The sequence below is a fragment of the Limulus polyphemus genome, unplaced genomic scaffold, assembly GCF_000517525.1.
Source record: "Limulus polyphemus unplaced genomic scaffold, Limulus_polyphemus-2.1.2 Scaffold6504, whole genome shotgun sequence".
Lineage (NCBI taxonomy): Eukaryota > Metazoa > Arthropoda > Merostomata > Xiphosura > Limulidae > Limulus > Limulus polyphemus.
In genome coordinates this window covers 35,269-47,934 of record NW_013672114.1, presented here as the reverse complement: position 1 = coordinate 47,934, position 12,666 = coordinate 35,269, and the positions used below count along the sequence as shown (strand labels likewise).

The window sequence follows — 12,666 nt, the reverse complement described above, 5'->3', positions numbered from 1 at the left end:
CCTGCTTGCCCATACCTATAAATATCCACCAACAGTAACTACAATTCACACAACATTCAGCCTTGATAATGGATGCAGAACGCATTCGAAACGCGTCGGCCAACTCATCACTATCTACAACTTTTACCCGTTGTTCTAACAACGTTAAAACGGACTTATCGACTTTTTGAGAAGAATTCTAGGAAGAGAGTAAACCTACAGACATCGGTCTTGTTTAACAATATATATATATATATACTACTTTTACTTGTAAGATCATCATTTCTAGTTTCAGATAACTTTGAAGTTAATTCAAATTCGACGACTAAGCAATCATGCCTAATGTTTGTCATTAAATCATTATAAATATTATGAACTACAAATATATCTGAGTTTTTAAAAGTTAATAATAATCTAATGATACCATTTATTGCGTATCTCTCATCCTTTCAAATTACGCAACATTTCTCCTTTTGGGTCCAAACACATAATTTTGTCAGGTATTTAAGTACAGCAATAATGTTACAACTATATGATTAAGACAGTATTGTAAATAAAACGTCTTTCATCTTTCATGCACTAAGGAAAAACAAATCTAATTTTTGTGCCTTTCACTATATTAAGTGGAGAATGATATCAGGATAACAATATACCTTGAAACTAGATTTATATTCATTCCGAATACCACTCATGCGTGTTTCTTTTTTCCCGTCTCCTTGAAGTTGTAGGCAAATGACAATTTAAAATCGAAAGAAAACAGCAGAACACTTATAAAAATCGATAACTTTATAAGATATAATAGTTGTAATCAACAGGAGCTTGTGATAAATATTTTCACGGAAGTCATGGCAACCCACGTGGCTTCGAGCCCAAACTGCGAACGTTATTGAGGAAAATAAAGTACATTTTAAGTTGACATAATTCTATTTTTCACCCGATGTTACATGGTTTCGCAATAACTGTTAGCAATACTCTATTAAAAAATGTCCGGCAATGTTTAAACCTTTCATTTCACTTATGAGACCTTGTATAGTCTAATGGTTAGGACGCTCGACTCACAATCTGAAGGTCGTGGGTTCGAATTCCCGTCACACCGAACACGTTCGCCCTTTCAGCCGTGGGAGCATTATAACGTGACGGTCAAACCCACTATTCGTCAGTAAAATAGTAGCCCAAGAATTTGCGGTGAGTTGTGTTACCTAACTACGTTCCCTCTAGTCTATCACTGTTAAATTAGGGAAGGCTAGCGCAGATAGCCCTCGTGTAGCTTTGTGCGAAATTCAAAACAAAACCATTTCGCTTATATATGTACAGTATTCCTGTTGTGTTCCACATTAGACGTTTAGAGCATTCTAAAATCTAATGTATCATATTGAAACAAATATCTCCGAGTACGATAAAAACTTGTAGTTCTTCTTAAGTGTAATTTGGGTCAAGCGTGACCGAACGGATAGCATGTTGGGTTACAGATCAGAAGGTTTGAAACGTAATGTTGCTGAACATGCTCAGGAGTTTCAGCTGTGAGCGTGTTAAAAAATGACAGCCAATCGCATTATTTGGTCCAAAGATCTGAAAAAAGCCATTGAGATCACGGGTTGCCCTCCCTCTGATCAGTAGTTTACAATTGGGGAAGACTATGCCTGAACTCTAGAAGTCTCTGACTTGAGCGTTTAGACCACATGCGCATAAGATGTCGTTGAAATTGAAAAAAATAATACCAGTTTAAAGTGTAAGTTAAGATGTCGTTTATCATGCATTAGAAATTATTATTATTTGTGCCACTTCTAGAGGTCGCTAGCAGGTTGCTCGTTTTGTGTGCATTCGGATGAAAAAAGCAGTTACGTTTGAAAAATGACTTTAAACGAGTGAAATGCGAGAATTTTTGCTTCTGTTTATATTGTTTATAAATATAACCATAAATAAGCAAAAATTTGTATTTCAAATATTGTGGCGCGAAACTCTACGACAAAAAGATGTATGTAATGTGCAGAGATTATAGGTATAGCTCTATATTAATGTTATAAACAAATTGTTTGTTTGTTTGTAATTATGCACAAAGCTACACAATGGGATATCTGTGCTCTGCCCACCACAGGTATCGAAACGCGGTTTCTAGCGTTGTAAGTCCGCAGACATACCGTTGTGCCACTGGGGGACAAATATATGTTTATTCAAGTATATTCAGGTAATGTCTGAACAATTTCAGACAGCTTGTCTGTGCTTAGGTAGGTGTTTTATGAGAACAGGATGCATCAAATTGTGATCTCCTGATGCAGGTGACAAGGTCTTCTTAGAAGTATTAGCAGATAATTTGAATTTGAATATAGTTTGAAATAATTTGAAATATTCAAATCGTTTTAATATGACATACTTCAATAACTTTACCCAGATGCAGATTTATGATTTGCATAGAAGTTTTATGATAATTACTCTGAAACCCCAGTTTCATTCACTTACTAGTATAAATGAATCTCGACATAATATATCGCAAATAAACTTTGAAATATTGTCACTAAACTGGGAATCCAAATTATTTTTGATCGTGATAGAAATGCAACCGATATGAAGGCCACCTGGGGAATGTTAATGAGTGAGTATCCGCACCCGGACTACTAGGAGTGTGCAACTCATTCAGTGCAGTCATTCATAAGTGATGTAAAGAATTTGAAACTCTTTTCACATTTGTAAAAAGACAAAGAAATTGTTTAAAGCAAACAAGAGCCTCTGGCCGTTTTTAGGCACCAATTACTCCATTATTCTATTTCATTAACACTCAAATAACTTTGCAAAACTCGATGGGCTTTGCTCATTAAGTGTCTCTAAGATCTTCCATTGATATAGGAATAGATTACATATTATGAACTGGATAAAAGGAACTATATAGCCGAGTACAAATGCAAGGCTATAATGGTTCTGTGTTCCTATATTATAACAGAACAAACATAATAACATAATGGTTTTGACAGAACAAAGGGAATGACATAATGGGTCAGTTTCTTACATTTTGACAGATTAAATGCAATGTTTTTCATTTCGACAGGACAAATTCAGTGACGTAATGGGCACTTTTTATGTTCTGAAAGGTTTGTTTGAAGTTCAACACAAAGCTACACAATGGGATATCTGTGCTCTGCCCACCACGTGTATCGAAACCCGGTTTCTAGCAGACATACTGCGATGCTACTGTGGAGCTATATTCTGAAAGGACAATTTCAATGACAGAATGGGACAAACTTTCATTTTGACAAGAAAAATTCAGTGATATGATGGGGCATTTTTTTATATTCTGACGGTACAGTTTCAATGACATAATGGGGCAGTTCTTACATTTTCACAGGACAGATTAAATTAAATAATGGGGAAGTTTTTCCATTTTCATAGGGCAAAAGAAATGGCATGATGACGCAGTTTCTACATTCTGACAGGACAAATTCAATTAAATAATGGGGAAGTTTTACATTTTCACAGGACAAAAACAATGAGATGATGAGCCAGTTTCTATATTCTAACAGGACAAATTCAATTTGAATAACATAATGGGGCAATTTTTACATTCTGACAGGACAAATTCAATGACATAATGGGCCAGTTTTATACTTTGACGAGACGAAAGCAGTGACACAATATCTCAGTTTTTACATTTTTGACATTACGAAAGGACAAATTCATTTTGACAGGACAAATTCAATGACATAACATAAACAAGCAGTTTCTAGATAAATTACTAAGGAGTATTTTTACGTAATAATAATGAAATAAATCGAATTAAAAACTTTCGGAAACGCAATGGGTTTGATAGCACTACCACAGATAGCAACTTAATAGAATGCCAAATATACTGACTACCCCTAAACTTCTGAAATAAACTAGAAATAATAGTGTTTCATATTTAGAACATCATTCGCAATATATAAAAACACAAGTTATTTTTAATATTAGGCAGAGTTTATCCAAAGGTAGGAATTAAATGTATTGTTAAGTCTGTTGTTAGAACAAAAAAATTCATTTCAAATAAGACGTCGTTCGTTATTTGTAAACTTGTATGTCTTTGTATTTTTGTGATGTAAAAAAAGATTGTCGTCAGTTCGTGTTCATGTGAACGTTCGGTATCTGCTCTCCACCGATTAAATAATTACCTGAGGTTTACACAAACCGAAAAAAGACTGTGTGTTCTAGCTTTAATACATAAATATTATTACATTGCTATCAACATTGAAACTGCATGTAAGTTATTTATGGAAAAGCACTCCAGGATAATGGAGTGTGCTAACATGTTATTTCAGTAGTGCATACATGTACGTATATGATAATCCATGATTGAAATAGCTAATATATTAATGTTGTATAGAGTTCTTTAAATTGATAATATAATTTAACAATTAATAACTACTCTGCATGTATATAGTACAGTACTTTAATATAATAAAATATATTTATTTATGCTAATTTAAGTCTAGCTTCCAATGCAGTGTTACAACAGAATGATGATTTGTTGACTTTTCAATGAATGTTTGGGGATTTTATATGAACAACCATGCAATTGTTTAAGCTATATTTCATGCAAAATTGCTTTCCAATTTAATCTTATAGCACCTATTTTTTACAAATTTTCTTGGGGGCATGCTCCCAGACCTTCGCAGTATTAGTATGCTTTGTAAGCTGATTGAGCTTCGCACAATGTGTTGGCTTTTGATCTTATAAATTGGAATCTTCTCCCCCCACCCCTTCAAATATTCTGGGTACAGGCTCGATTAGACATATTTTTAAACTTTTTTGTAAGATGAACAAAATAAATATGCATTCATTGGATTTTTTTACAATGATTATGTATACCAGTGCAACATTTTATTAATTTCTCTCGTCCTGAATAAATTTCTAGAAAAATTCGGAACCGTTAAAGGACTGCACGACGCTTCTTAAAGTGTAATATACCTTTTACAAGTTACAATTTTACCATAGTGAGTTGAGTTGATTATAAAGAACGAATTTGTGAGAGTTTGATAACTGCTAATCTGAATCCCACAACTAGTCAACAGAATTCATCAGTATTGCTCATAAAAGTATGTGGAAGTTAAAAGAAAGAACGTTAAAAACATTGTTAATTAAATAAATATAAGTAGGGTGAGTAATCCAAGTCGGCCTCTCATTCTCTATATAAAGGCGGAGGAACAAATCAAAATTGGTGGGGTACCGACGGTTGGGGCACCTTATTTGCTAAGCTACCTATGACCAAAGAATTTAAGGTTGAAAGAGTGACTTTCCTTGATAATTATACAGAAGTATCTATTCCCCAGTCTTCGCGCCACTTCGCTACTGGGCCAAAAGTTGGGCCACGTACCCCCACTGCTTCCCCGATTCCGCCGCCCTTGTCTCTATATTACAAGTATTAAGGGGAAAAAATTATCGCTGAATAAAAAGCTATGTAGAGCTGGCTACTGAACTTGAAAAAAAGAAACAAACAAAGAAAGTAGGGTTAGAAGTAGACATATCACTTGATATGGCTAATGATCACATAGCAGATTAAGCCGTCTCGACGTGGAGAACAAAATCCCTACATTACTGGTTTCCCCACTATGTCTATCGAAAGCTTGGTGTTTGAATAGAATCTCAGCTTTCATCACTATACCTTTCATTTAGTTAACTTTAGAATGCTATTTTTAGGATTGTTTTACAATAGAATGACATTTTACGATTGGAAATTATGTTCTATTTGTTTTTCCAGTGATTTACTTTTTTTTATAAAGTGGCATATGTGGGTTACTAAGTTATAATGTGTTTTCTAAAGCTTTATAAATTAGGCAGTTAAAGACAGTGAAGACTGTTTTGCTCTATCAAATGGTGATAAAATTATAGCTGATGCTAGAACTAGATAGGCGCTAGGCCTGTTGAGGAAGATGGGGGATGAACGAAAATAAGAAATCTCGGTATTGGCTATTGCCTGTTTTCGACTTTGGGATGCTCTGGATAGCTGAAAAGCGGCATCTATACTGGAGATAGAGCGACTATACCAGGTAGCTCTTCATATCTAGCTTCAGGTGACCTGTATGTATATTGATTTTTTTTAACTCCTTCGCGTCATACACAATATGGGGGTTGGCTTCTTAAAGACACCGATTATATATTGTACAAAGCATTGAATTTCTACATGTTACAGTCATCTAATTTTCATCTATTATTTGCTGGTAAATCCTATTTCACCCTGTACTTAAGCTTTTTGAAGATACGCCAAATATTTGTAAGAAAACTAACTTCAAGGGATAATATCATTATTTACATTAGAATTGTGATTTTTCGTTTTTTAAATTTTGCACAGATTAACATTGAAATAGGTAATCAGAGATTATGGATACTGTTTTACTCTATCAGTTGATGTTAGAATTATAACTATTACTAGAACTAATTAGGCACTAGGCCTGTTGAAGAAAGATGGTGATGAACGAAAATATGAAATCTCGGTTTTGGCTATTGCCTGGTTTCGTCTTTGGGATGTTCTGGATATCTGAAAAGCGGCATCTATACTGGAGATAGAGCGACTATGCCAGCTAGCTCTTGATATCTAGCTTCTGGTGACCTGTTGAGAAGAAGATCCACATGACTTTTGTAATGCTTTAATACTGGCGTCTGTGCCATCCCTACATACTGAGTGTTAGCACCCTCTCCGATACACTTTAGGCATAAGGAAGAGATTTGCCACTTCTTGTTTATATTTTTATCCAATTTCTCTAGATTTAGTTTATCTTATGCTCCATTTTTAAAGTTATCACATCTGTAAGACAAACTTAGTTTAAAAAAGACAAAATTAATAAAATGATGCAATGGTATACATACAGATTGTAAAAATAATCTAATGTGAATGCATTTTGACTTTTGTGCAGCTTACAAAAAATTTAAAGATATGTATATCTAGGGCTTGAGTTAAGGGGGAGCGAACAGGATTGTCATTCCTGTTGTAAGAAATTGTTGTGATAAGGGTCATGTTGTTAGAAATTTTTATTAAATCGTACCTATTGTAGAATGTCGAAGGACATACGTAAACGTAAAGATAGGTTATCACAACCTTGCTAATTGATATCGTTTATGCAGACCCACTTCATTGTAGGTCTACTTTGTGGTATTCGATGACGAGGAACCCACTTTGAGACCAATAATGGCTGGAGACGGCTTGAATTGGTAATGAAGAAAAACTTTAATATAAGTTTAACATAACAGCAAATGTACAACGTTTCGACAAGGTTTTGTCATCATCAAGTAAACTTATATTAAAGTTTTTCTTCATTACCCATTCAAGCCGTCTCCAGCCATTACTTTGTGATATATCTATCATTCTTCTACATTTGAGTTACCTTTCTGTGCCAACATACATTATGACGTCATCAAATAATCGAAATATGAGACTGTCGTCGACTGCTTGAAAACTCTTCGAAACATCAGAAGCCTTTGGAAAGGTAAGTATTATAGGGGCTGTGAAACTGAGCTCCACATGATTACACAACTCAAGCTCTGTGTGTATCAGTTCCAGATGAAAAACAGTAGTTAGACTTTGGTAGTTATAATTGTCAATGACAACTTTGTTACTTTGGGTAGCTGAATAGTAATGTGAATACATAACAAAACAACTCGTTTTAATTTTTATATCTTTATGCATGTTTCGAATGTAACGTGATACAGTCTTTGCTGTAGTTTGATTAAATTTGGTATGCGTGATGTTATACAAAATGTGTGTGTGTTCAACGTCCTTCCAGATATTCATTTCGTACTTGACAGCATGCTGCTTTCATGTTGTGTAGAACAGTTTTAATGTATCATTGTGCCCTAACTGTTGTAATTTAATATTCACGATTGGCGTACTGTATATATATATATATATATACATACGCGTGTGTGTGTATGTATATGTATAACAAGTTATTCGAATAACTCATGTTCATGTTGCTTATAGAATAGCCCTCACTCTGACGATCGATGTATTTAATCAGGCCCCCGGTAGTTTTGTGGTAAGACTGAGGGCTTATAACATTAAAAATCGGGTCGATATCAACCATGTGTACAGCATACATAATTCAATGTGTAACTTTGCTCATAAATACATTAAAAATATACAACCAATATGATGTTTTTCAGAAACAACTAATCTCGCACAAATATACAGAATAGAGGTATCTCTTATCAACTCAAGTAAAACTACAAACGTGTTGTTTTAATACTTTGATACTGCAGTTTACATGTTACTTATAATTCATGGACTGAGAGGTTTCAATGAATAAAAAAACTAATAAACTAAAGGTTTTATTACAACGAGAACTTTAACTATTAACCTCTATGCAAATGACCTGTAGTTTGAGTGTTACTCACAAGAGGGCACGCTGCTCGGTCGCCAAGGTAGACAGAAGCTGTCTTCCACCACAGAGTGAATTTTTAGACTGCCATGACACTTGATCAGCAGAAATGGTCTGCTGCCAGAGAGTTGGTTGTTAGGGCCACTAAGTGACACCAGAGGGTACATTGCTGTGATGAGCGTGCAGATAGTTTGCAAGCGAACCACTAAAGGGTGACAAATAAATTTAATGTGTCATCAACTTTATAGTAGCAATCAAGTACTTGAAATTAATAATTAATATAATTTGATTAACGTTGCATTTGGGGGGGGGGTACGTCTATTCTTCCCTCACAGTGGTCCCTCCTCCTAATCAATGTACCATATCAGAATTTATAATTTTCCTATACTGAAAATGTATTTCCAATAGTTAATTCCCTTTTCTAACACTTCTCACCCTTCCTCCCCATTCACTTCCGCTGCTTCTGTCATCTGCCAAACTTTGAAGTGATAATTTGGTAGAGGCGCATAGAGGTAGTCACATGCGTCACGTAAGTATACTATTCTCCTATTGGTGGGTAGGTGACCCATGATGATTTGCAAAAGACACACTTTGGATTCCATTTTATTTCATTTGATTCCAATAGGAGGGATATGGAAGGTTTGTGGCATGCATAGTAAAAAAGTTAGCATATAGAGGGCAGCAATAAATGAGAATAGCTAATCTTGTGAGAGGAGGGAAGTACCTATTGGAAATACATTTTTAGTATAGGAAAATTATAACATCTGTCTACTTATGTTTAGTGTATGAATATTTTTGAAATAACAGTTATTTATGTAAAACAGAAAATTAAAAAAAACAACATTTAATTAATATATTTGAAATTTACCATGTTTGTCTCCTTGATTTTTAAGAATTAACGTACTAGTTCTCAATATTCTGAGTGAGATAAAAGATATTTTAGGAATTAAAATTGGTTGTAACTTAATTTTGGTAGATTACTTATGTTGCAATTAATTTGACTCTCATTGCCTACAGAGCTATTAGTTAAAATAACTACAGTTCATTTCTGTGCTGAATAAAATAAATTTTATTGCATTAGTGAGTGTGTATGATATTTTTGTATATTTCAAAAACATGACTTAACATGTAATTCATGAGTCTCTCTTGGATTATGAGGCCTAGTATACATTTATGAATGTGAATTCAAGTGACCTGTTTAAATGAGTTATTGCTGTTGTAACTTTTGTCTCTAAGCTACTAGCTGGAGTACCTGTTCATTGGATGGGTGAAATAAAAACTCGTTTTTTAGCAAATGATAGGAAATTGTGCTTGTATTTTCTTTTCTTAACATAATAAACATTAAAGCGCAATAAAAATATATAAATGTACCAGTACTGAAAAGAAAGACATACTTTTTTCAAGAATTCTGTCAATATGATCCCCCCCCCCCTCATGTCATCCTGTATCACTGTGTCAAGTTTGGTGCTGATTGATCAAGAAATGTGGAAACGTATAAGGAACAGATACACACATATATTGACATGTATTTATATAGATAAAGGTAAGTACAAACATTACACTGAAGGGTTAAAAATCTATGTTTGCTGGATCTGGCTAGAAGGTGAGATATTCTCAATCATTTTAGTAGTGAAAGGCCATAAATGTGTGTACATAGTAAGAAATACATCAAACAAGTTCTTCATTTAAAGTAATCTAAATATCATTTTGTTTTATTCCTTATCATCAATCAATGGTACAGTTTTCAGCTTGTCATGGTATTGATTTTGTTACATTATGTAATCGTATTTGTTTTGTGTTAGTTCTTTTATCTGACATGTTCTGAGTATTTTTAGAATTATCAAGGTAAAGTGAATAGTTAATCTCTATGTTTTATTGTGTTATATGTGGTGGTTAAACGTTTTATTAACTTACAAACAACTTTAATTTAAAATAGATTAATTTTAACTATCTGTTACTTTTAATAAGAAGGATGTTACAAGATCTAATTCAATGCCTTTAACATTTTCTCTGTAGATCTGTGGAAATGATGAATCTCTTGCTGAAGATTTTATGTTTTTTTCTTTGGAACAAAGAAACTGTTTGGGTCTGCATATAACTGGCCAGCCTCTGACTGAAGATGATTGTGGTGTGTGTGGTAGAGATGGTTCTACTTGTTATGATTGTGGTGGAAAATATAAAGGAAGTAAGCTTAATATTTATAAATAAAGTAATTTTCTAGCTAATGTTACTTACTACTTGTTTTTTAAAACAGGATCAAAAACAGTTTAATTATGTCAGTGTATTTTTAGTTATCTGATTCCCAGTTTGCCCCTGAAGACGAAAGGTCCACCTTTAGAAAGCGCTTGGGTTCTAGAGTTTTTATTAATTTATTTATCTAGCATATAACTGCACTTTCAAGTGCTAAATATCAATCTAACAATACAATGCACAAATTTTTAATCTTTTGTTATTGTAATCCTTTCTCTAGAGAGGGAGAGATTGTGTGTATTTTATCACTTTGATGCAGTCAGTAAGCTTGTGAATATGAAGGAAATTACTCAATGAACTTGGCAACCAAAAGGAGTGGTATTAGTAATGTTTGAGAAAACGTCCTGGTTTACAATAAGTACCTCGTGCCTAGAATGTTTTCTTACTTCTCATCCTTTGGATTTACTTTTCTTGTACAGATTTGTTGGAAACATAAAAAAACGTACACGAAAGATTTAAAAAAAAAAGCGTCTTAGGATACTGGACTTTGTCAGACAGAATTATGTTTGTGAAACTAAGAGGGCAACTTTTGACATTTTCACCATTCAAGTCTACGCTCCAATGATCAAAGAAGTAAGGACGAAATTGATACTACAAAAAGCAAAAGTTCAATGCAAGTCTCAAGAGGTTATCATTATACTGAAAGATCTGAGTTCCCAGGCTGGAAATCAAACAGGAGGAGGAGGAGTTGGAAGTCATGGATTAGGAACATGGAATGGGAGAAGAGAGAGATGGATATATTGGTGAAGAGTCAATAATCATAAACACTTCGTTTAAAAATCACATAAAAGCATATTTGGACTTAGAAAAGCCCAGGTGATGTTGTCCATAACGAAATTGACTATACCACTATAAACAAGCAATTTCAAATAACAAAGCCATAATACAAGTGGAAAAGCTTAACTATTTGGGAAGCTTAATAATGTCTGATGGTAAATCTGATACAGAAATTAAGAAACGAATTAGCATAGCAAAGGATAAATTCCAGAAGATTAGCAGTCTAGTGCAAGGTAGGAAAATATCAATGGAAACCAAGCTAAGAGTGCTACATTGTTATGTTTATCTGGTTGTTACATATAGCAGCGAGTGTTGTACAATTTCCGATACAATGACTCACCTCAATGCATAAATTAGCTATATTACTCTTGCTATTCTGCCTTAGAGATTTGCATTCAACATGAGAATTTGAGCTATGTATCATTCGGCAAAATCCTTCACTAATAGGAGTGTGACATACCTCTATGTTCAAATGTTCACTCTACATTCACACACGAAAATCTCCATTTTTATGTATATATGAGTGGGCTAAGGATTCTTCTACAGTAGGTGTCTGTGACTTGTTGGCTTCAAATTTAAACAATAAACGGACAGCACACATCGCACACAATTCTCTTGTTTTAAAATAATATATTCAAAACAAGTCAAATGTAAGTACAAAATTCTTTACACTATGGATATCACAGTTGTATCTCAAACTCTAAATAATTATCTTTTTTTGTCTAAAGTCCAGACAGGCTGGTTCAGTTACTTTAGAACCGAATTGACAAGACAAACTATTTTTCTATACTCTGTTTCTTAATCTACTTTTTCAACAAATTCGTTTATGTTACCCCATGGGTTACCACAGTTGTATTCTGAAAAGTCAAATAATTGTCTCCTTTTCATCAAAGTTCACACAGACGGGTTCAATTACTTTAAACACCCTTTGTCAAGACGAATTATGCTCCTTATATCTATTAAACTGTGAAACTCACTCTAAAATATCGCCTGTTATGGCTAATCACATACACACTGGCTAACTTAATATTTTCTTTCCCTAACTAATTCTCTGACTGAATTGCATGTTACGTCTTTGTTCGTTTGTTAATTTCCCGTATAATTTCTTTCTGATGAAACTTTAGCGATACAAGTCGTTTCTTAATTAAAACTAGTTTATTATTTTTTGATACAACTTTATAATACACAGAATTTCCACAGTCACTTTAACTTAAACATACACTATAATTCACAACGATTTACACCCTTTACTTACGGCTTGACTCGATTATCCGTCTCTATATCTCCCTATTTGCAATTGTTCCTCCGCTTTATTTGCCGGCTT

The 12,666-nt window shown here is 33.8% G+C and overlaps 1 protein-coding gene across 1 annotated transcript in view; it reads left to right on the top strand.

The window, feature by feature from the left end:
- Positions 1–10,331: 10,331 nt before the first annotated feature.
- LOC111089524 overlaps positions 10,332–12,666 on the top strand; it is a gene marked incomplete at its 5' end in the record, with an annotated part of 35,882 nt that continues 33,547 nt past the window's right edge. The window contains one exon of the mRNA XM_022402178.1: positions 10,332–10,500. Within this exon, the coding sequence (XP_022257886.1) occupies positions 10,332–10,500 (169 nt within the window). The remainder of the gene's footprint in view (positions 10,501–12,666) is intronic.